Source organism: Somniosus microcephalus, chromosome 12, assembly GCF_052327205.1.
Source record: "Somniosus microcephalus isolate GS21.2 chromosome 12, FLI_Smic_1.0, whole genome shotgun sequence".
Taxonomy (NCBI): Eukaryota; Metazoa; Chordata; class Chondrichthyes; order Squaliformes; family Somniosidae; genus Somniosus; species Somniosus microcephalus.
Genome location: NC_140998.1, coordinates 86,779,280 through 86,805,187, shown reverse-complemented (window position 1 = coordinate 86,805,187; position 25,908 = coordinate 86,779,280). Strand labels below are relative to the sequence as shown.

Sequence of the window (25,908 nt, the reverse complement as noted above, 5' to 3'; positions counted from 1 at the left end):
GGACTGGTCAGGTGGGCAGAAAAATGGCAAATGGAATTCAATCCGGAGAAGTGTGAGATAATGCATTTGAGGAGGGCTAACAAGACAAGGGAATTCGCAATAAATGGTAAGATACTGAGAAGTGTGGAGGAACAGAGGGACCTTGGAATGCAAGTCCACATATCCCTGAAGGTAGCAGGACAGGTAGATAATGTGGTTAAGAAGGCATATGGGATACTTTCCTTTATTAGCCGAGGCATAGAATATAAGAGCAGGGAGGTTATGTTTGAACTGTATAAAACACTAGTTAGGTTACAGCTGGAGTATTGAGTACAGTTCTGGTCACCACATTACAGGAAAGATGTGATTGCACTAGAGAGGGTACAGAGGAGATTTACGAGGATGTTGCCAGGACTGGAGGATTTTAGCTATGAGGAAAGATTGGATAGGCTGGGGTTGTTTTCTTTGGAACAGAGGAGGCTGAGGGGAGACTTGATTGAGGTGTATAAAATTATGAGGGGCCTAGATAATTGGATAGGAAGGACCTATTTCCCCTAGCAGAGAGGTCAATAACCAGGGGGCATAGATTTAAAGTAATTGGTAGAAGGATTAGAGGGGAGTTGAGGACAACTTTTTTCACCCGGAGAGTGGTGGGGGTCTGGAACTCCCTGCCTGAAAGGGCGGTACAGGCAGAAACTCTCATCACATTTGAAAAGTACTTGGATATGCACTTGAAGTGCTGTAACCTGCAAGGCTACGGACCAAAAGCTGAAAAGTGGGATTAGGCTAGACAGCTCCTTTTCAGCCAGCACAGACACGGTGGGCCGAATGGCCTCCTTCTGTGCCATAAATTTCTATGATTCTATGACTAACAGCCACTTGGGTGAGGTACCCAAGAGTTCCTATTGCCCATGGAATTGAACTCCAGCAAGGAGGTAACACATTTAAGAGGGGAGAGGAGAGGAGAAAATTGGAATGGAAAAAAAAGATGTGTGCATATGCAAGATGGGGCCCGAATTGCAAATATGCAAAATGGCCAGCATGTGTAAACTTGAATATATGCTGCGTTGTGTTTGCACATACATATTAAAGAGCATTTTTTTTAAATGCAGCATTTGAAAATCAAACTTTTAATGTAATCACAATTGCACCTGAAACTAATTATCCAGTTCAAAACAAGATGCTGGTATTCCTATTTCTTGTAGGAAAGCATATCTCTGCTCCATGGCTTGCCTTTGGGAACTCATGGCACTCATCCTGATCAGGAACGTACTCTCTATCAATCTGTTTTATAGCCCATGGAAAGAGCAAAATGTCATTACTTACTATTTTGGTCATTGTACAAACTACTAATATTCAGGTGGGATCTGTCCCCCAAACTCTCAATAACCTATTAAAAAGAGACATCTGGAGTGAAATAGAACTCCCAACATGATCTCTTTAAGTAGAGACGTGGACATGTGTGGTTAAATACATAGGGGAAGATTTCCTTGTTCCTGCACCTGGGCATATTGAATCGCCTGGGTGCAGCACACAGAGGAAAATCAAATGGATGTAAGTTGTTGTTGTTGCAATCCTCAGTGCCTGATTTTCCTTTAAGTGTTGTGCCCAGGCAATTGTTCATGTCCAGGTGCAAGAACAGGGAAATCTGGTCCACAGTCTATTCTTATTCAAAGTTGCTTAATCTTTTTTGCACTAAATTCCCACTTTGCGTTGTTACTTACATTGGGGGGGGCAGTAAATTAGTTTTAATTATCAGGAGTAGACTGCAATCACTTTTTCAAGAGTATGATTAAAGTATTTACAAAGTTTGTATCACTGCCGGTGCATAAAAATCTACAGAATCTTGATAACATTAACATTTCCACAATTAGGAAGTTATTCTACACACTGCTTTCACTGCTTAGATGTTTCACAAACCAAAAATACTTAACAAGACCACAATTTCCTGGAAACAAATAGGCAAACTACCAACACCTGCGAGAAGGGGCACATTTCTCTCATTCTGAAAGACTTAGGACAATATTATTTACATGTTTTCTTTTAATACTGGATTCCAGTTACTTTGACATCAATCACTTCCAGCTGCACACTCTAAACACCGTTTTTCCCAACAAACCTGTTGTCACAGATGGTGTTCTCTTAAGCACAAATGGTATCCCAATGTGCTTGAATGGAGCACCTGGGGCCATTTAATGCAACATTATTAAACTTTCAAGGATCACTGACAGATTTTCCTTCGAACAGTTTCTTAAGCATACAAAGCCTAGCTCATATGTGGCTCATTCTTACAAGTTATTTTTGAAAGCCAGATGGTATATGGCACATTGAAATAGATTGTAGGCAGAAATCATCTCAAAACAAGTCTCTCAATGGAATCTGCGTTACTTTGGTGATCTGATCATTGTCTTACCTGGAAGTTGTGTTGCAAGATAGACATTTGGCTCAACATGCATATGATCTGAGTCACCTGTTAATATGAGAAATGCCATGCTGCATTAATGCTGATTTTACAAATTGTATTCTGTTGTGCGTAAAATGCATTCTACCATCTGTGATATAATTTTCATTTCTTCATGTTTCATGATCTTCCGAATTATCATCGAATTTATTATATCTTAAATGTTGTACATGATTCAATGAAAACTCATTATAATCTACCTGTTACTCCTGTACTGGTGGTGCTGTGATATGTATTTTCATAGGAAAATAGGAATTGCTAGATGAAAAAAGACCAAGGTCCATCTAGTTCACCTTCTACCATCCTCGTAGTTGCATGATACAATAATGGAGTTGTTGACTAATCATGACAGTCAATCTCTATCAATTAGTCTGCAACAGAACCAGACACGAGGCGAGAAAACGCCCAGAGGTGGAAAGCACAGGTCCAAAGTCACCTGTTCCTCCCAAGGATGCTATACTTCTCAATGTTAAAGGTGTCACACTGTGTGACAATCAATAGCTGGTATTTTATAATGGGAGTATATCATCCTGTGGTTGCATAATCTGTCCAATCTGGGCCACCCCAAATTGCTGCACATAAGAAATAGGAGCAGGAGTAGGCCAATCGGCCCCTCGAGCCTGCTCCACCATTCAATAAGATCATGGCTGATCTGATCCTAACCTCAAATCTACTATCACTCTACATCCCACCTGAACCCATGTGATCTCCTGGGAGAGGCGAAAAACCAGATAAAAAACCCAATGGCCAATTTGGGAGAAAAAATCTGGGAAATTCCTCTCCGACCCATCTAGGCGATCGAAACTCGTCCAGGAGATCACTCTGTCCCTATATTTTCTACAGTACTTACCTTCTGTAAAAGGTGATCTCCACCCCAGCCAGGAACAGGAATAGAACCATCTCCTGAAATCTAACACATAATTAGAACACAAGAAGTAGGAGCAATACCAGGCTACACGGCCCCTGGGCCCGCTCCCCACAGGGCCATGACCGTTCTGAACCTAGACTCATGTCCAATTTCCTGCCCGCTCCCTGTAACCCCTAATTCCCTTTACTTCTAAGAAACTGTCTATTTCTGTTTTAAATTTATTTAATGATGTAGCTTCCACAGCTTTCTGGGGCAGCAAATTCCACAGACCTACTACCCTCTGAGTGAAGAAGTTTCTCCTCATCTCAGTTTTGAAAGAGCAGCCCCTTATTCTAAGATTATGCCCCCTAGTTCTAGTTTCACCCATCATTGGGAACATCCTCACCGCATCCACCTGATCAAGCCCCTTCACAATCTTATATGTTTCAATAAGATCGCCTCTCATTCTTCTGAACTCCAATGAGTAGAGTCCCAGTCTACTCAACCTCTCCTCATATGACCACCCCCTCATCCCCGGGATTAACCGAGTGAACCTTCTTTGTACTGACTCGAGAGCAAGTATGGACACCAAAACTGTATGCAGTATTCCAGGTGCGGTCTCACCAATACCTTGTACAACTGCAACAATACCTCCCTGTTTTTATATTCTATCCCCTTAGCAATAAAAGCCAACATTCCATTGGCCTTCTTGATCACTTGCTGCACCTGCATACTAACTTTTTGAGTTTCGTGCACCAGGACCCCCAGATCCCTTTGTACTACAGTACTTTCCAGTTTCTTGCCATTAAGATAATAACTTGCTCTATGATTTTTCCTGCCAAAGTGCATAACCTCACACTTTCCAGTATTGTATTCCATCTGCCAAATCTCTGCCTACTTACTTAGCCTGTCTATGTCCCTTTGCAGGTTTTTTATGTCCTCCCCACTCACTACTTTCCTTCCCATCTTTGAATCATCTGCAAACTTTGATATGTTACACTCGGTCCCCTCCTCCAAATCGTTAATATAGATTGTAAAGAGTTGGGGACCCAGCACTGACCCCTGCGAACACCACTAGTTACTGATTGCCAGTCTGAGAACGAACGAACCATTTATCCCAACTCTCTGCTTTCTGTTAGATAGCCAATCCTCCACCCATGCCAGAATATTACCCCCAATCCCGTGATATTTTATCTTGAGCAATAATCTTTTGTGTGGCACCTTGTCAAATGCCTTTTGGAAGTCTAAATACACTACGTCCACTGGTTCCCCTTTATCCACCCTGTATGTTACTTCCTCAAAGAACACCCTAACCTCTGCCAACCCTCGTCAAGCCTGCTCACAACCCACAGTCCTGCACATGACAAATTCCTTCCCCGTCATGACCCGTTCCTGTCCTCCAGGAGTCTAGATTTTAGTGCTGTGAGATCTTAGGACCCCTAGTGCTAACACCCACTTTAGTCCTGCCAGACCACAGATCTCCACCTCTTGTGTTGTTACATCCAAGAAATCTATTCCCCAGTCCCAGTGCGACTAAACTCTAGCATTATTTCCCAGAGCTACTAAAGCTTAAGGTTACCCTAGAGTACATCTAAATCACCTACCACCAACCCCCTACCGCCCCCCCCCCCCCCAACACCCAATGCTTCTAAACCCAAGGTACCTATTTCCAACCTGGTATATCCTGCCTACTATAGTCTCCACCACTTAAAACGTCCACTTTTAAAATGGGGAGTTGTCTATATCGGCCAAAATGGGATAACCATTATCCATTTGCATTGACGTCAATTTCAAAGTTGACTGTTATAGTGTTTTAAGTGCTCGGGTAGAAACAACCGTGTTTACTCACTAGTATTATTGATATTATTACCAAGAATAGGGACGATCTGCCAGAGCTACAAAATGGAATTTATAAACAGACAGCTTGGCTAAAACATTGGCCCAGAAATTCGGGTCTCCACGGGTGAGTACGTACGGGGTACTCACCTGTAAGCCCAATGGAAGTGCCAGTTTCCTGCATGCACTGCGCATGCGCGGGAAACCGGCACTTCCGTTCCCCTGAAAGCAGGGGTTCAGAGGTTGAACGCGTGTGCGGGAGAGGCTGCGCGTGCGCATCGAACTTCGTTTTTTTTTTTTTTTAAAACAGGTTTTCCCGGGAGGGTAAGTCTCCAGAAGTTAGACATATAAAAAGCAGGCGTAAGGCCTGCTTTTTACAAGGTAAGTGGTGAATTAATTAAAATTAAAACAATTTTTCCACAGGTTTATTATTTTTAAATACTTTAAAGAAAGGTAAGTTTATTTTTAGCCCTGTTAGAAAATAAAATTATTTTTTTCAAAAATTTAAATTATTGTTTAAAATAGTTATTTCATGTAATTTATAGTTTATTTAAAAAATGTGGTGTTTTTTTTAAATTTATTTGAAGGTTTAGTGATGTTATGGGGCCCGTAGTATTTCTAACTTTTGACAGGTCTTCCTGTCAGACTTATGAATGGAGCATTCCCTGCTCCGATTGGCTCCCCATGGCCCACGTGATCCCAGGGGACGCATCGAACTAACTGCGCCCCTGGGATACGCAAGCACTGCGTGCCGGCAGTTGGAGCAGGCCCAGGATCGGAATTCCACGGGGGCCCAGAGCTCAACGGCCGGCGCGCAAGGTAAGTGCAGGTCAGGGGCTTGCACCCGTGGGAAGCCCCCGACCCGAATTTCTGGGCCATTGCCTCAGACAAGATGAAAATCTTGGTTCCAAGGGCTGAAAAACCTATCAACGGAAGAGAAATGGAACAAATCTAGGCTGAACAATTTCAGAAGAAGATGCAAGATGCAGTGATGAACTTAAAAGAAGATACTCCTTAGCTGCTGCATTGTTACTTGCACGGAAATTGTGCGAATTATCTTTCAAGAAGTCTTAAATGATAGTTACTAATCATTTTTTTTTATTCAATGCATTGCGTTTAATAAATAGAAAAATGATTGTAAATTAAACCCCACCTCAACATCCTCCAAACACAGATACACAGGCCAACGTTAAGCATACATGGTGCTCTGATTATGTTTTCTCGACCCCTCCACAGTGTCTAAATTGTCAGACTGCTTGTCCGACATACAGTTCTGGATGAGCAAAAATTTTCTCCAATTAAATATTGGGAAAACCGAAGCCATTGTTTTCGGTCCCCACCACAAACTCCGTTCCCTAGCCACTGACTCCATCCCTCCACCGGCGGCAGCAGCGAGAGCAGCCCTGGGTGGAGACTGAGCGCGGAGACCGAGGAGTTAAAGAGCGGGGAGAGAGTGGGCGTCCCAGACACACCGGCGGCAGTAGCGAGAGCGGCCCTGGGTGGAGACCGAGCGCGGAGACCGAGGAGTTAAAGAGTGGGGAGCGAGAGTGGCCCAGACACACCGGCGGCAGCAGAGAGAAGTAAAACGTAATCGAAGTGTGACATCACCAGAAAGCAGGTAAGTGATTGGTTGGTGAGTATTTCTCTCTCTCGCTTTTTTCCAAACTTAATTTTTGTGGTTTAAGGTTTCTAGGGTCTCTGTTGTGTAGCGGGGAGTGGTAGTAAACAAGGGCCCATGAGTATATCATTTAATTGTAGTGTAATTAGTGGTATTGATTAGATTTAATTTAATTTGAATTAATTAAAGGGTAAGTCATGGCAGCACAGCTCGGTCCCGTGGCATGCTCTTCCTGCACTATGTGGGAAATCAGGGACACTTCCTATGTCCCTGACCACTATGTGTGCGGGAAGTGTATCCAGCTGCAGCTACTGGCAGACCGCATTGCGGCACAGGAGCTGCGAATAGATACATACTGGAGCATTCGCGATGCTGAGGACATCGTGGATAGCACGTTTAGGGAGTTGGTCACACCGCAGGTAAAGGCTGCACAGGCAGGAAGGGAATGGGTGACCACCAGGCAGAGTAGTAGGTGCAGGTAGGTAGTGCAGGGGTCCCCTGTGGCCATCCCCCTTTCAAACAGATATACCACTTTGGAAATTGTTGAGGGAGATGGCTTATCGGGGGAAGGCAGCAGCAGCCAACTTCCTGGCACCATGGGTGGTCCTGCTGCACAGGACGGGAGGAAAAAGAGCGGGAGAGCTACAGTGATAGAGGATTCTATTGTAAGGGGAATAGATAGGCATTTCTGCAGCTGCAAACGAGACTCCAGGATGGTGTGTTGCCTCCTTGGTGCAAGGGTCAAGGATGTCTTGGAGCGGCTGCAGTGCATTCTGGAGGGGAAGGGTGAACAGCCAGTTGTCATGGTGCATATAGGTACCAACGATATAGGTAAAAAACGGGATGAGGTCCTAAAAGCTGAATATAGGGAGTTAGGTGGTAAATTAAAAAATAGGACCTCAAAGGTAGTAATCTCAGGATTGCTACCAGTGCCATGTGCTAGTCAGAGTAGAAATAGAAGGATATTTCAGATGAATACGTGGCTAGAGGAATGGTGCAAGGGGGAGGGATTTAAATTCCTGGTAATTGGAAGCGGTTCTGGGGGAGGTGGGACCAGTACAAACTGGACGGTTTGCACCTGGGTGTTTGCTAGTGCTGTTGGGGAGGGTTTAAACTAAAATGGCAGGGGGTTGGGAACCTGTGCAGGAAGACAGAGGAAAGGGAAGCAAGAATAGAAACAAAAGACAGGAAGGAGAAACGCAAAAGCGGAAGGCAGAGAATTCAAGGGTGTAAATCAAACAGGGCCACAGTAAATAAGAATTCTAAAAGGACTAAGAGTGTTAAAAAATCAAGCCTGAAGGCTTTGGGAGAGAAATTCGGTATCGCCCATTTTGAGGCGCGAATATCGGCCGGGCGCAAACTTTAGCGCCCGGCGCAAATTATTGCCACCGGCTGCAAAATTCGCCTCTCTCGCCCCTGGAGGTGATTCGAGCGCTAAATCAGGCGCTACACAACTCTCTTAAGGCGCTAAGCCCGAGGAGCGAGGCGCTACCGCAGAGTGCGGGCGCAGCGCAGGTGCTGTCAGTTAGCGATTGAACACAGACACACTGGCGCCGGTCAGTTCTTAAAGGGGAGTCGATCTTGCTCTGCAGCCACGCCCTGCTCACTGGAGCCTTGAATCTCGGCCTGGACAGACCTGTGGCGAAATCTTAAAGCCAGGGACTATGGAGAGGGCCAGGGAGCGAGCACAGTGCTTCAGCGAGCGTGCCTCGGAGGCTCTCGTTGGCGCGGTGGAGCGCAGAAGATCTCTACTGCACCCAGAGAGTGGCAGGAGGCCTTTGCCAAGCAAATACAGAAAAGCATGGAGGGAGGTGACTCACAGAGTGACATGAAGCAGCATGGTGCCTAGGACCCCGGTGCAATGCAGGAAAAAGTTCAACGACCTCACTCGGGTCGTCAGGGTGAGTGCCTTTTTTCAAAACCTCCTCATCCCTCCATCTCCACCTCACTTTATGGCCAGAGGGTCTTGAAAGCCCCAATGCCCAGCACTCATCCAGCATCTATGGCCCTTTCATGAAACACACATGCACATTCCACACTTTGCATACAGTAAGGGCTATTCAACCATGGGAGGCATTTCAGGCAAGATCATGGCTGCACATTTGCTCAGATGCCGTCCTTTTTCTTGCAGGCCAAGCTGGCTCATAATAGGAGACAGCAGCAATGGACCGGTGGAGGGCGGCCTCACCTTCAAGCCCTCAGTGATCTTGAGCAGCACGTCCACAGGATTGTGGCAAGGCGGTTGCTTGGTCCCGTCGCCACTGGAGATGCCAACCCCGTTCTGGCCAGCAATGGTAAGGTCATCACCTTTTTGCCCTCTCTCCTTCCACTTGTTCCTCACAACAGCAGCCTTTGACACTTTCAATCCAAATCAGTACATCGCTGCACTCATGTCTCCCTTGCTGCCACCCTGCCCTCACGCTAAAGCCACTCTTGTACCTCCCTGCTTTCAGATGGTGATTCACCAGGTGAGGAGACGGGCCCTCAAGCTGCCATTGGGAGTGAAGCTGAAGGCGAGGAGGAAGAGGAAGCCGGACCATCAGCGCAACCCTCTGCCGAGGCAGCCTATGCCCATACTGGGGATACGACTTCCCTGGAGGGGAGCAGGGGGGAATGGTCTGATGAGGGTGAAGCTCCAGGACCCAGCGGGCTGCAGCAACGCAAGGGGGTTAGGGAAGCTCGGGGGCCTTCTCCCCGGATGGAGAGTGTGGCCTCGAGTCCTGCTGCACTGAACGCAGATGAGGAGCGGGTCCTCGCTGAAATGAGCGCCCAGGCGGAGCAAAGGCATACTGAGCTCATGGCTGCAGTGACAAGGATGCCCGAATCCATTGAATCACTGGCAAGGAGTGTGGAGCACTTCGCTGGAGCACAGGCGGCTGCCACGCAAATGCTAAGTGCTGCAATGCAGTCAGTGGCTGGTCTCATGCAGACACAGATTGAGGTCACGCGAGCACTGACTGCTGCCACCCTCACTGGATCGGGCACATTTCCCCGGGACTCTCACCGCGCCGCAGCAGGCCAGCAATCTGTGCTCCAGCAGATTGCGCCGCATGCTGAGGTGCTGCCCCGTCGGAGTGCCAGTGTGTCGGTCGAGCAGGGAGTTGCTGTCCTCGCTCAAGAGGACAGCATTCCTGCTGCCAACACTGTCACTTCTCCACTGCAGCTGCCGCCACCTGTAGGACAAACTGCTGCCGCCCATGCAGAGTTGGAGCAGTCAGCAGCCGGGCCCTCCAGGCCCAGAGCTGCTCCAGGCCGTTCCTCAAGGGCATCTGCAGTCTCAGTTTCTGACACTCGGCAGCCTTCCCCCAGCCTTGCTGCAGCCACTGGGGTCCCATTACGGAGGAGCTGCAGGGTGGGAAGGGGGCAATTTCGCAAGGGAGGCAGATCACCCTCGAAGGGCAAAAAGTAGGAGGTGTCGCAAAATGTATTTCATTGTTTTATTGAAGGCCGAGGGTCGTGGTCAAATTTTTGTTACTCTTTTGGATATTGTCGCCAGGTTGTGAGAGCCAGTTATGTGAATGACTGTTTTTTTGGTGTTTCTTTCTATTACTTTGTCATGCGGAAATGAGACACAGTTTGGGAAATAAAGAAGTGTCTGTATTCAAAATGTGCATGTTTGGTCTTTGCACTCATTGTTGCCTTGACTGGCTTAGGGGTTGCGGGATGGTTTCATTCATGTTGTTTGAATGGCAGAAGCCATTCCCTCAGAGGGGGCCTAGAAGCGACTTGCTATGAGCCTTGGACGGATGGCCCTTCCACTTTGTGCCTCCCTCCCGCCTTGGTGCTGCTGATGACCATCCCCCTCATCCTCCTCTGCTGGTGCTCCAATGTCTGGTGGCATTGGCTGGGTCCTGAGGATTGCCAGGTTATGCAGCATGCAGCACACAACGAAGTGGGAGACTCGCTCAGGCGAGTACAGCAGGGCTCCTCCAGAATGGTTCAGACAGCGGAACCGTTGCTTGAGCACGCCGATTGTGTGCTCAACGATGTTCCTAGTAGCTTGATGGCTCTCGTCGTATCGTAGCTCTGCAGGGATGCTGGGCGAACGGAGCGGGGTCATCAGCCAGGTGCACACAGGATATCCCTTGTCCCCGAGAAACCAACCTCCTGGGTGAAGCGGTGCCTTGAAAGTCTGCCACAGAAGTCTGGCGCAAGATGAAGGCATCGTGGCTGCTGCCTGGAAAGTGGGCATTGACAGCGAGTATCAGCTGTCTGTGGTCACAGACCAACTGGACGTTTAAGGAGTGGAAGCCCTTTCGGTTGCGGAAATCCTCGGCATTCTCTTGTGGCACCTGCAAAGCCACATGGGTGCAGCCAATGGCGCCCTGCACCATGGGGAAGCCCTCTATCATCGCAAAGCCCGTTGCACGTTCTTGCTGCTTGTCTGGGGTCATGGGAAAGAGATGTACTCTCGTCTCCTTTTAGAGGGCATTTGTTACCTGACGGATGCAGCAATGCACCGCGAACTGGGAGATATTGGCGATGTCTCCAGTAGCGGATTGAAAGGAGCCGGTGGCATAAAAGTTGAGAGTCACTGTTATCTTCACTGCCACCGACAGAGACGTCCTGCTCCTCAGTTGAGGCTGCAGATCTGGCTGAAGCAGGTGGCAGAGCTCAGTGACCAACTCGTTGCTGAATCGCAGCCTTCGCAAACACTGCTCCTCAGACATGTTAATGTATGAGAACTGTTGGCGAAAAACCCTGGGAGGGTAAGGTCTCCTGTACCGACGCCTGTTGGCCCTCCTCTGTCTGGCCATGATTGCCACTCTCTCGCTGCGTCTCTGTGCCCTCTGAATGTGATGGAGAAGGACGGCTTTCCCATCCATTGCAGCCCCCATAGTATCTGGGCAATCAAAGTTATGACGGTCAAAAAGCAAAGTACCTGCAAAGTTATGGTCAGAAGCCAAAACTACCTCAGACAGCGTTGACTCAATGCAGGAGTCTCTCTTTCTCTCTCTCTCTCTCAGAACAAGTGGTGCAAAAATGGCTACCACACAAAAGCCAGGAAGAGGCCCCCTTTAAATAGCGCCCCCCCAGCCCCACAGTGACTGGGAAGCGTTCCAGTCAACCTGTCGTTGGTCGTGCCAGGTGGAAAGGAGGGGGGCGCCACTGAATTTCCGGTCCGGGGCACCCCAAGGGCGTTGCACTCTCGAATGACATCAAGATCTGCGTGTGTAGGAGATCGGGCGGTATTGTTTAGTGCCGCCGCAAAATGTCCGGTCAATTTCGCGAGAGGCACAGATATCGCCACGCCCGGGTGCTAGTTGGTTTGCGCCCCACTTAGCGCCCTCTTAAGGCACTAACGGGTGGCGCTACCAACTGAATTTTCCCCCTTTTGTGTCTAAATGCGAAGAGCATTCGTAATAACGTGGATGAATTAGCTGCGCAAATAGATGTAAATGGATATGATATAATTGGGATTACGGAGACATGGCTCCAGGGTGACCAAGACTGGGAATTCAACATCCAGGGGTATTCAATATTCAGGAAGGATGGGAAAAAAGGAAAAGGAGGTGGGGTAGCATTGCTGGTTAAAGAGGAGATTAACACAATAGTAAGGAAGGATATTAGCTCTAATGATGTCAAATCTGTATGGGCAGAGCTGAGAAATACCAAGGGGCAGAAAACGTTAGTGGGAGTTGTATACAGACCCCCAAACAGTAATGCTGAGGTTGGGGATGGCATTAAATGGGAAATTAGAGACACGTGCAATAAGGGCACAGCAGTTATCATGGGTGACTTTAATCTACATATAGATTGGGCTAACCAAATTAGTAACAATACCGCGGAGGAGGAATTCCTAGGCCCTGATTTTCTGGCCGCCGTCGGGCGGCTTTTCATGCGGCCGGGGGCCGAAAATCAGCGAAAAAGCGGGTCAGGACCCCCCACCGCCTGATTCCCCGCCCCGTCCGACTTTTGGACTGCCGTTTCCACGCGCCCCGCTTCAGTCCCGGCCGCCGCTGGCGGGACTGGTCGTCGGAGCACTAACCAGCAATTATCTGCTTGTTGAAGTGGATTTTCCCGTGCCGTTGCGACTTTGGGGCTTTCCCCACCTGCGGGGAACCCCGCTGCTGAGAGCTGGCGTGAAAACAGCTGGCTTGCTTGCTTGCAGCAGCAGGTCGCTGAGGGCTGAAGAGATTTAAATAGGCAGCATTTGCAGGCTGTAGGACCTTGTTGATCAAGGCTTGGGGGAACTTTTTGAAGCCTTAGGAGCAGCTGCAGAAAGTTGGCGCCTCACACACTTCTCCAGTGTGAGCTCCTGGGAAGCCCCTCTCACCACCCTAACTCAGCGCCCCCTCAACGGAGACATCTGCCAGAAGCATGGGAGGCCTTTGGGACGTTCCCTTCCTGGCATTAGAGGATCTCCAACAGCAGAGGCGGCAGCAGCAGAACCAGGAACAGCAGGATGAGCACCAGGCTGCTGCTCACTCACCTGAAGCTGCACAGGCCAGAAGGGGCCAGCACTTGGAAGTGGCTTGAGAGCACCTTGCTGCGCTTTAGGGGGCCAGTGGGACCCGTTTCTGCACTGGCAGTCCTACTCAGAAGGACTTCCATGAAGATCTGGTTTCTCTGTTCAACAGATGGCCAACGCTCCTCAAGAGATGTCATTCTCTTATGAGCACTCACCATGTTTTCCGTACCCTGGCGAGTTATCTCCTGCATGGAGGTTGCCAACCTTTCCATGGTGATGCGTTCATGCGCCAATGACTCCACAAAGGCTCTGCTCATGGTCGCTATGGACTCCTCCATTTGCTCAGCACTCGCAGCGACCCTGGAGACAAAACCTGCCAGAGACTCCTGCATCTGTGAATGGAGATCCATTAGCTCTTCTCTTGCGGATGGACCCAGAGGGTCGTCATGCAGCACAGCTGAGCTGAGCTGGCAGAGTCCTGCGCCCTCCGACGAGGACTCTCCACTGCTGTCCCTGTCTCCAGAATCTGCTGAGGCTCACTTGTGAGCTGTGAAACACCAGGTGATAACACTACTCTATGTCCCGAAGGTCCCCCCGAGGTGCGAGTGTCTGCGCTGGTGCTGGGTACGCTTACTTCTGCTGATGCTGTGCCCTCAGAGGTTGGAGCTTCCTCTGAGAAGTCTGGCTGCACAGCCTCTTCCTCCTCCACAGTGAGGACGGGGGCTCTGGATGGTACTGTGGGGGAGTAAAGGAAGGAGATAGAGATGTAATGCCAAGGTTCTTCTGGTGACTCCCAGCAAGTTGGCATCTGCTGACATCTGCATCCATGCAGCATTGGGAGGCCTCTTCCTCCCTGACCTAGGGAAGAGGACCTCCCTGTGGGCCCTAACCCCATCCAATAATGCCTGCAGTGAAGCCTCGTCGAATTTGAAGGCAGCTCGGCCTCTGCCGCTGGCAGCAGCTGGTGCAGGCTCTTCTGCCATTGTGCAAGAGTGGTTGAGAAGCCTGCAGAGGTGGAGAAGCTTGCTGGACACTTTGAAAGCACCACGAATGATGACATCATAGTGTGGGGATTTCTGACTCGAATTGGACAATTAGCAAGGCTTCCCACATGCTGGGAATTAATTGGCCACTTGAGGGAAAATTGCGTGGAGCTGGCTGACACTTTTTTACGTGCGTCAGAAACCCCACATTCAGGGAAATCCGACCGTTTCCCACACAAGCCGAAAATCGGGGCCCTAGAGTGTATACGGGATGGTTTCCTGGACCAATATGTCGAGGAACCTAGAGATCAGGCCTTCTTAGACTGGGTATTATGTAATAAGGATTAATTAGCAATCTTGTTGTGCGAGGCCCCTTGGGGAGGAGCAATCATAATATGATAGAATTCTTCATTAAAATGGAGAGTGAAGTAGTTGACTCACAGACTAGGGTCCTGAATTTAAATAAAGGAAACTACGATGATATGAGGCACGAGTTGGCTAGGATGGATTGGGGAACGTTACTTAAAGGGTTGACGGTGGATAGGCAATGGCAAACATTTAAAGAACTACAGAATTTGTTCATCCCTATTTGGCATAATAAAACAAAAAAGGTGACTCAACCATGGCTAACAAGGGAAATTTGGGATAGCATAAGATCCAAGGAGAGGACATATAAAATGGCCAGAAAAAGCAGTAAACCTGAGGATTGGGAGCAGTTTAGGATTCAACAAAGGAGGACAAAGGGATTAATTAAGTAGGGGAAAATAGAGTATGAGAGTAAGCTTGCAGGGAACATAAAAACTGACTGTAAAAGCTTTTACAGATATGTGAAGAGAAAAAGATTGGTGAAGTCAAGCGTAGGTCCCGTGCAGTCAGAATCAGAGGAACTTATAATGGGGAACAAAGAAATTGCAGATCAATTAAATACATATTTTGGTTCTGTCTTCACAAAGGAGGACACAAATAACCTCCCAGAGATGTCGGGGAACATAGGGTGTGATGAAAGGGAGGAACTGAAAGAAATCAGTATTTGTAGGGAAATGGTGTTAGGGAAATTGACGGGATTGAAGGCCGATAAATCCCCAGGGCCTGATAATCTACATCCTAGGGTACTTAAGGAAGTGGCCCTAGAAATAGTAGATGCATTGCTGATCATCTTCCAACATTCGATGGGATCTGGAACAGTACCCATGGATTGGAGGGTAGCTAATGTTACCCCACTATTCAAAAAAGGTGGTAGAGAGAAAAAGGGGAATTACAGGCCGGTAAGCCTGACATCAGTAGTGGGGAAAATGCTGGAGTCCATTATAAAAGATGTAATAGCAGAGCACTTGGAAAACAGTGACAGGATCGGACAAAGTCAACATGGATTTACAAAAGGTAAATCGTGCTTGACTAATCTACTGGAATTTTTTGAGGATGTAACTGGTAAAATAGATAAGGGAGAACCATGGATGTGGTGTATTTGGACTTTCAGAAGGCTTTCGCTAAGGTCCTGCATAAGAGATTAGCGTCTAAAGTTAAGGCACATGATATTGGGGGCAAGGTATTCACTTGGACAGAGAACTGGTTGGCAGACAGAAAGCAAAGAGTTGGAATAAACGGCTCTTTTTCCAAGTAGCAGGCAGTGGCTAGTGGGGTACCGCAGGGATTGGTCCTTGGACCCCAGCTATTTCACAATATATATTAATGATCTGGACAAGGGAACTAGATGTAACATCTCCAAGTTTGCAAACGACACAAAGCTGGGTGGGCGTGTGTGCTGTGAGGAGGATGCCGAGAAACTCCAGGATGATTTTGACAGGTTGGGTGATTGGGCAGAAGCATGGCAGATGCAATATAACGTGGATAAATGCGAGATTATCCACTTTGGTGGCAAAAACAGGAAGGCAGATTATTATCTGAATGGCAATAGGTTGGGAGAAGGGGAAGTGCAACGAGACCTGGGTGTCCTTGTGCACCAGTCGCTGAAGATAAGCATGCAGGTGCAGCAGGCGGTTAAGAAGGCAAATGGTATGTTGGCCTTCGTAGCGAGAGGGTTTGAGTACAGGAACAAGGATGTCTTGCTGCAGTTGTACAGGGCCTTGGTGAGACCACATCTTTGTGTGCAGTTTTGGTCGCCTTATCTGAGGAACGCTGTTCTTGCCATGGAAGGAGTTCAGCGAAGATTCACCAGGCTGATACCTGGGATGGCAGGAATGACGTATGAGGGGAGATTGGGTTGATTGGGCTTATGCTCGCTGGAGTTTAGAAGAATGAGAGGGGATCTCATTGAAATTTATAAAATTCTGACAGGACTGGACAGACTAGATGCAGGAAGGATGTTCCCGATGGTCGGGGAGTCCAGAACCAGGGGTCACAGTCTAAGGATAAGGGGTAAGCCATTTAGGACAGAAATGAGGAGGAATTTCTTCACCCAGAGAGTGGTGAACCTGTGGAATTCTCTACCACAGAAGGCAGTAGAGGCCAATTCATTAAATATATTCAAGAAGGAGTTGGATATATTTCTTAAGGCTAAAGGGATCAAGGGAGAAAGCAGGGACAGGGTACTGAATTTGGACGATCAGCCATGATCGCTTGAATGGCGGAGCAGGCTCGAGGGGCCGAATGGCCTACTCCTGCTCCTATCTTCTATGTTTCTATGTTTAGGATGTTCCCGATGGCAGGGGTTTCCAGAACCAGGGGTCACAGTGCAAGGATAAGGGGTAAGCCATTTAGGACTGAGATGAGGAGGAATTTCTTCACCCAGAGGGTGGTGAAACTCTGCCACACAGGGCAGTTGAGGCCAATTCATTAAATGTATTCAAGAAGGAGTTAGATATATTTCTTAAGGCTAAAGTGATCAAGGGATATGGGGAGAAAGCAGGGACAGGGTACCGAATTTGGATGATCATCCATGATCTCATTAAACGGCGGAGCGGGCTCGAGGAACCGAATGGCCTACTCCTGCTCCTATCTTCTATGTTTCTCTCCCTAACATCTGTTTGAGGCTGAACCACACTGTTCGCAGCCTTGGTGTCATAGCTGACCTTGAAATGAGCTTCTGACCACATATCCGCAGCATAACAAAGACCGCCTACTTCCACCTCCGTAACATCGCCCGTCTCTGCCCTTGCCTCTGCTGAAAACTCATCCATGCCTTTGTTACCTCTAGACTTGACAATTCCAACGCACTCCTGGCTGGCCTCCCACATTCCACCCTACATAAACTCGGCTGCCTGTGTCCTAACTCACACCAAGTCCCGTTCGCCCATCACCCCTCTGCTTGCTGATTGACTCCCGGTTAAGCAGCGCCTCGATTTCAAAATTCTCATCCTTGTTTTCAAATCCCTCCATGGCCTCGCCCCTTCCTATCTCTCTAATCTCCTTCAGCCCCACAACTCCCCCCCCCACCCCCAAGATGTCTGTGTTCCTCTAATTCTGCCCTTTTGAGGATCTTTGATTATAATCTCTGAACCTCTGCTGGCCGTGCCTTCTATTGCCTAGGCGCTAATTTCTGAAATTCCCTGCCTAAACCTCTCCGCCTCTCTATCCTCCTTTAATACGCTCCTTAAAACCTACCTCTTTGACCAAGCTTTTGGTCACCTGCCCTAATTTATCCTTATGTGGATTGGTGTCAAATTTTGTGTCTTAAAATACTCCTGTGCAGTGCCATGGAACGTTTTACTACGTTAAAGGCGCTATATAAATACAAGTTGTTGTTGTTGTCATAGCACTACCCCATTATTATGCTTGCTGTACCTGCAAGTTAACATGCAGGTACAGCAAGCAATTAGAAAAGCAAATGGTATGTTAGCCTTTATTCCAAAGGGATAAAGTCATACACTTATATAATTATATAGGGCCTTGTTGAGACCACACCTGGAGTATTGTCTACAGCTTTGGTCTCCTTATCTAAGGAAGGATATACTTGCCTTTGAGGGAGTGCAACAAAGATTTACTAGACTAATTCCTGGGATGAGGGGACTGTCCTATGAGGAAAGATTGAGTAGGCTAGGCCTCTATTCCCTCGAGTTTAGAAGAATGAGAGGTGATCTCATTGAAACGAGAGGGAGGTGTTCCTTTCTTTTTCTATCTTTGTCAGCTTCCAGGACCTGGTGAGTATTTCTACAGTCCAGTCGTTAAAGTGAAAGTAATGTCTCTAGTTTAGAGTAAGTAGTGTTTAAAGGGAAGTAAGGTCCCTAGTGTATTTAATATTCTTTAATTTAAAGGAAGTAAAGGGATTAAATTAAGGGTAGGACATGGCAGGGCAGCTCGGCAGCGTGGAGTGCTCCTCCTGTGTTGTGTGGGAAGTCAGGGACACTTTAGGTGTCCAGGGTGACCACATGTGCAGGAAGTGTCTCCAGCTGCAGCTACTCGAAATCCGCGTTTCGGAGCTGGAGCTGCGGCTGGAGTCACTATGGAGCATCCGCGAAGCTGAGATCTTTGTGGATAGCACGTTTAATGAGGTAGTCACATCGCCGGTAAAGACTGCACAGGCAGACAGGGAATGGGTGACTGCCAGACAGAGTAAAAGAACTAGGAAGGTAGTGCAGGAGTCCCCTGGGTCCATCTCCCTCTCCAACAGATTTTCGTTTTGGATACTGCTGGGGGAGATGGTTTCTCAGGTGAATGCAGCAAGAGCCAAGTCCGTGGCACTACGAGTGGCTCAGCTGTGCAGGAGGGGAGGAAAAAGAGTGGGAGAGCAATAGTGATGGGGGATTCTATCGTAAGGGGAACAGATAGACGTTTCTGTGGCCGCAGACGTGACTCCAGGATGCTATGTTGCCTCCCTGGTGCCAGGGTCAAGGATGTCACTGAACGGCTGCAGGGCATTCTGAAGGGGGAGGGCGAAGAGTCAGGTTGTGGTTCACATTGGTACCAACGACATGGGTAGAAAGAGGGATGAGGTCCTGCAACAAGAATTTAGGGAGCTAGGTAGCAGATTAAAAAGCAGGACCTCAAAGGTTGCAATCTCTGGATTACTCCCGGTGCCACGTGCTAGTGAATATAGGAATAAGAGGATAGAGCAGATGACTGCGTGGCTAAAGAGTTGGTGCAGGAGGGAGGGCTTTAGTTTCCTGGATCACTGGGTCTGCTTCTGGGGAAGGTGGGACCTGTACAAGTCGGACTGGTTGCACCTGAACCGGAACGGGACCAACATCCTTGCGGGGAGGTTTGCTAGTACTTTTGGGGGGGTTTAAACTAACTTGGCAGGGGGATGGGATACGGATTGGAGCTATAGTAGGGGGTGATGCACAGCCAAATATAGAGGAAAAAACAAGTCAGCCTTGAAGGCAGAGCAAATATGTAACGGCACAAGGGAGTATGGCAAGGCTGGATGGCATTTATTTTAATGCAAGGAGTCTTGCGAGTGAGGCAGATGAATTGAAGGTGTTGATGAACACATAGGAGTATGATATTGTTGCTATCACAGAGACATGGTTGAGGGAGGGGCAGGACTGGCAGCTCAATATTCCGGGGTATAGAATCTTCAGGCGAGACAGAGGGGGGTGTAAAAGATGTGGGGGTGTTGCAATATTCATCAAGGAGTCAAGTACTGCTGTAAGGAGGGATGATATCTTAGCAGGTTCCTCTAATGAGGCCATATGGGTAGAACTTAAAAACAAAAAGGGGACAAGCACTTTGCTGGCAGTGTACTATAGGCCCCCAAACAGTCAGGGGGAGATAGAGGAACAGATATGTAGGCAAATCTCAGAGAAGTATAGAAATAATAGGGTAATAATAGTAGGGGATTTCAACTTCCCCAATATTAACTGGGATAGTCAGAGTGTAAAAGGCTTACAGGGTGTGGAATTCTTAAAGTGCATCCAGGAGAGCTTTTTGAGCCAGCATGTAGAAAGTCCTACAAGAGAGGGGGCAGTACTGGACCTAATTCTAGGGAATGTAGCCAGAAAGTCCTACAAGAGAGGGGGCAGTACTGGACCTAATTCTAGGGAATGTAGCCAGAAAGTCCTACAAGAGAGGGGGCAGTACTGGACCTAATTCTAGGGAATGTAGCCAGGCAAGTGGTAGAAGTGTCAGTAGGAGAGCATTTTGGTGACAGTGACCATAATTCGGTGAGATTTAAGGTAGATATGGAAAAGGACAAAGCTGGACCGGAAATAAAGGTTCTAAATTGGGGGAAGGCCGATTTTAATATAATACGGCAGCATCTGACCAAAGTGGACTGGGATCAGCTACTTGTAGGAAAATCCACATCAGAGCAGTGGGAGTCTTTCAGAAAGGAACTAGGGACAGTACAACGCCAACATGTTCCCGTAAAGGTCAAGGGTGGGACCAACAAGCCCAGGGAACCATGGATGTCAAGGGATATAAAAGAATGGATTAGGAAAAAAAGGGAGGCTTTTGGCAGATACAAAGGACTAAAAACAGTCGAAGCCCTAGAGGAGTATAGAAAGTGCAGGGGGGTACTTAAAAATTAAATTAGGAGAGCGAAGAGGGGGCGTGAAAAAACACTGGCGGGCAAAATAAAGGAAAATCCCACGGTGTTTTATAAGTATATTAAGGGCAAGAGGATAATCTGGGAAAGAGTAGGGCCCAAAGTGGCAATCTGTGTGTAGAGCCGGAAGATGTGGGTGAGGTTTTAAATGAATATTTTGCATCTGTGTTCACTATGGAGAAGGACGATGTCGGCATAGAAATCAGGTGGGGGGATTGTGATATACTTGAACAAATTAGTATTGAGAGGGAGGAGGTACTAGCGGTTTTAGCGGGCTTAAAAGTGGATAAATCCCTAGGCCCGGACGAGACGTATCCCAGGCTGCTGTGTGAGGCAAGGGAGGAGATTGCAGGGGCTCTGACACAAATTTTCAGAACCTCTCTGGTCACAGGGAAGGTGCCAGAGGACTGGAGAACAGCTAATGTAGTACCAATATTCAAGAAGGGTAGTAGGGATAAACCAGGGAATTACAGGCCGGTGAGCCTAATATCAGTGGTAGGGAAATAATTGGAAAAAATTATGAGGGACAGAATTAGTCTCCACTTGGAGGGGCAAGGATTAATCAAGGATAGTCAGCATGGCTTTGTCAGGGGGAGATCATGTCTAACCAATTTGATTGGATTTTTCGAGGGGGTGACTAGGTGTGTGGATGAGGGTAGTGCAGTTGATGCAGCCTACATGGACTCCAGTAAGGCTTTTGACAAAGTCCCACATGGGAGAATGGTCAAGAAGGTAAGGGCCCATGGGATCTGGGGCAATTTGGCACATTGAATCCAAAATTGGCTTAGTGGCAGGAGGCAGAGGGTGATGGTCGAAGGTTGTTTTTGTGACTGGAAGCCTGTGTCCAGTGGTGTACCACAGGGATCGGTGCTGGGTCCTTTGCTGTTTGTAGTGTACATTAATGATTTAGATATGAATGTAGGAGGTATGATCAGTAAGTTCGCAGATGACACGAAAATTGGTGGAGTGGTAAATAGCAAGGAGGGAAGCCTCAGGCTACAGGACGATATAGACGGGTTGGTTAGATGGGCAGAACAGTGGCAAATGAAATTTAATCCTGAAAAGTGTGAGGTGATGCATTTTGGGAGGACTAACAAGGCAAGGGAATACACAATGAATGGTAGGACCCTAGGAAGGACAGAGGAACCTTGGTGTGCATGTACATAGATCCCTGAAGGCAGCAGGACAGGTAGATAAGGTGGTTAAAATGGCATATGGGATACTTGCCTTCATTAGCCGAGGCATAGAATATAAGAGCAGGGAGGTTATGATGGAGCTGTACAAAACGCTAGTTAGGCCACAGCTGGAATAGTGTGTGCAGTTCTAGTCGCCACACTATAGGAAGGATGTGATTGCATTGGAGAGGATGCAGAGGAGATTCACCAGGATGTTACCTGGGCTGGAGCGCTTCAGCTATGAAGAGAGACTGGACAGGCTGGGGTTGTTTTCCTTAGAGCAGAGAAGGCTGAGGGGGGACCTGATTGAGGTGTACAAAATTATGAGGGGCATAGATAGGTTAGATAGAAAGGAACTTTTCCCCTTGGTAGAGGGGTCAATAACCAGGGGGCATAGTTTCAAGGTAAGGGGCAGGAGGTTTAGAGGGGATTTGAGGAAAAACTTTTTCACCCAGAGGGTGGTTGAAATCTGGAACTCACTGCCTGAAAGGGTGGCAGAGGCAGGAACTCTCTCAACATTCAAGAAGCATTTAGATGAGCACTTGAAACGCCATAGCATACAAGGCTACGGACCAAGTGCTGGAAAATGGGATTAGAATAGACAGGGCTTGATGGCCAGCACAGACACGATGGGCCGTAGGGCCTCTTTCTGTGCTGTATAATTCTATGACTCTATGAAACGTATAAAATTCTTAATGGGCTTGACAGGGTAGATGCTGGGAGGATGTTTCCCCTGGCTTGGGAGTCTACAACTAGAGGTCACAGTCTCAAAATAAGGGGTCAGGCATTTAGGACTGAGATGAGGAGAAATTTCTTCACTCAAAGGGTTGTGAATCTTTGGAATTCTCTACCCCAGAGGGCTGTGGATGCCCAGTCATTGAGTATATTCAAAACAGAGATCGATAGATTTTTGGATACTAAGGGAATCAAGGGATATGGGGATTGTGTGGGAAGGTGGAATTGAGGTAGAAGATCGGCTATGATCTTATTGAATGACGCAGCAGGCTCTAAGGGCTGAATGAACTACATCTGTTCCTATTTTTTATGTTCTTATTCCGGCCATCGCATATAGCAGGCAAATCACATTTGCACGAACGCCCACACTATAACCGGTGGGGACTGTATCTTTCTGTGTATTTGGGATTCAAAAATGCAGGAGATAAAAATTAAGAACACAGGCAAAGGCACATATAATAACAATCAAGGCAACAGATTTACGGGCTGGATTTTGGGAATGGAGACGAGTTGGAGATGGGACTGCTGCTCGTCATGTCAATGTCCTACCTCCATCCTTGCCTGACTAACCAGAGGGATTTTCCCGATTGACCTTGTTAAGCCCGCCTTGCGGGCTCAGCAGGCCAATTAGGGAGGAAGTCACTGACAGAGCACGTCAACATCAGATGTGCTGTCAAGACTTCTTGAGAAAGAGGAAATGTCAGCATTTGACAGCTCTGTGAAGCTGTCAAACACTGACATGCTCTTTAGTTTGATGAGGCTGTGTGTTCAGGACTCATCAAACCTTTCAACTTTGTAAATTTCACATGGCTGTTGGTTCGGAGGTTCCAACAGCCAGTCTGTGAAATTGACAAGGAGAATGTCGGCTCTCCCGATCCAGCACGGCTGAAGGCTGTAGGAAGAAAACAAGGTAAGTGAACATTTTTAAAAACTTATCACTCACCTTACATACTTACCACTCCACACTTGCACCCATCACGCACCTCTACACCTTACTTCCAGGTGCCACCGACCGCCGCAGCCCTCCTTAACATCTCCTCCAACCCGGCAGGGTTCTCCGAGGTTGGGAAGCCTTCATCTGTGAAGGTAAAATGGCACTAATCCTTTTTTCTGCCTGTTAACTACCTGTTAACAGGCAGTTAAAAGGATTAAATGCCTTTCCCGCCTCCGGGAGATGGGACCCGAAGCAGCACATCTTCCTGCCTCCTGGCAAAAGGGCACGGAGGCAGGTTTGCCATCCGCCCCCACTTTCTCCTAATTTACCGGCTGTCCCGCCTCCATGCCCGCCTCCTTGGGGCTTGGAAAATCCAGCCCACAGTTTTCATGGGAAAATGTAACTAGAGGAATTGAATCCTCCATAACACCATGCCTTAAGTCACTTAAAAACAGTGGTCTTGGTAATGTTATATGGTGTAACACTCCTTGTTAGAAACAGCATATTCATTGTGAACATTACCAGTGAAGATTCATCAGTAATACAAGAACTGTATGGGCACGCGCATTCCCTATTGGTCACTTTTCAGACATCAAACGTCCTGTATTACACTTTGCCATATGTAATTTTAGGCAAATGTAAGCACTCTTCTTCCTCTTCTGCCCCCACCCAGTTCAATTTGGCATTCTATCCCCTCAAACTCAGTTCAAGATGGTACTCATCTTCCATGTTCCCATTCAAGCTGGCACTTGCCACCCCCCACCCCACCCCACCCCACCCCCAGTAATGCTGTTTTTTTCTCTTTCGCTATTACTCTGTAGGTATTGCTGGTATTCTCCTTATTGAGCTATATTACCTGCCCAACATTGAATTTAAATGGCATTTCACAATTGCCCTACAAGTACATATTTTGTTTTCAGGTACAGATGCAAACATAGTGCATGATGCATTGTCATGGGCCAAATATCAAAAAGTTTTCTGGCAACTGTTTCCTACATTACGACAGTGACAACACTTCAAAAGTACTTCATTGGCTGTAAAGCGCTTTGAGACGTCCGGTGGTCGTGAAAGACGCTATATAAATGCAAGTCTTTCTTTCTTTAACTGTGGAAATAAGATTCATGCTTCCAAATCTGCCAAATCATTAGCCCGCATACAATCATTATTTCTCACAAAATGGTCTGTTTGATGTCTGATTACGCTTATGCCAGTATTTCCCTCCCCGAATCCCAGCCACTCTTCACCTGAAGGCATGAGTCACCATTTTAAATATCTCTACTCTGAGGGGACCAGGATGTTTAAAAGGTAACATTGAACTAATTTGATAAAAGCTGTTTCTATAAATCACCAGATAGAAATCTTTATTCTTTACAAACAAAATTTGATTGAAAACTGATGGCTAACAGCAGGATATGGGTCACTGTTTACAATAATCAGTGAGTACATTGGAAAGGAAGCATACTTGCATATCTGGGCTGTTACAATTGTTCCATGATATAGTAATTTTACAATCTACGGTGGCTTTTCAGTCTCATATTCTTCTGTTTCTGCTATCCAGACAGCTATTGTTTTACAAAAGGCCTGGTATAGATACTAGCAGTAGGAAGCAAACATATGTGGGCAGACTGTCCTGTTCCTGCACTCATGTGTACTGGATCACCTAGCTGCAACGAACGAGAGAAAAATCAGGCAATGGAGGATCACGTGTCCAATTTTCCATCCATTAATTTAAAATCGGCCAGACTCCTTTAAGGGTGTGTGATGTTCCCTGCCTAAAATTCCTCGATGTGTTGCACCGAGGTGATCCAATATACCCAGATACAGGATCAGGAAATTCTGCCCCACATGGCTGAGTATGCATGCGTCATGTGTTTTGCTGCTTACACTTGAAAACAAATTAACGGACTCTGTGTAGAAAGATTTTGAGGAATGGAATTTTTTTTTTAATTTTGAAAGATTTTGAAGAAGTGAATTCCTTTTTGTTGTAGTGTTTTAAGGCTGTTTTTTGTCCAAAGATTAAGTCTATTTATGTATTTGTAAATGTGCTGTACTCTATTCAGGATTGATTCCATTACCAATGAGGCATGCTGGAAGGGTAGAGCTCCCACTTAAGCCAGTCCAGCTGCATCCAGACACATGATGGTATATAATAGAAGCTGGTGCTGCTACTCGATTTTCTTGTCCTGACCTGCTCTGAGCATAAACACACAGCTTATACTTTTATTTTAGCAGGACAGGCCAGGCCAGCCAGTGGTGATAACTGAAGGAGACGCCAATCATTGTAAACCAGAAACAACAGAAACTTATGGATGCATTTTCTTGATTTTTTTTCAGCAGCACAAATGGGACAGCTTCACTGGAATGGGCAGCTGTATTTTTGAATACTGAGTCTAGACTGCACTTCTAGGGACCAATATTTGAATGCTCATAGCTAGATTCTGGGGAGCTTCCATGTTACTGCTGGGCAGTACCACTGATTACTCATA

General features: G+C 47.2%; 1 protein-coding gene across 4 annotated transcripts in view; it reads right to left on the bottom strand.

Annotated features, from left to right (window-relative positions):
• Window positions 1-25,908, bottom strand: part of kiaa0586 (KIAA0586 ortholog) — a 674,053-nt gene that overhangs the window by 18,392 nt on the left and 629,753 nt on the right. For 3 of the 4 annotated variants that reach the window (XM_086003275.1, XM_086003277.1, XM_086003278.1), the window contains one exon: window positions 2,393-2,449. The exons of the other annotated variant lie outside the window; for it this stretch is intronic. In XM_086003275.1, the coding sequence (XP_085859401.1) occupies window positions 2,393-2,449 (57 nt within the window). The remainder of the gene's footprint in view (window positions 1-2,392; window positions 2,450-25,908) is intronic. 4 annotated transcript variants of the gene reach the window in all.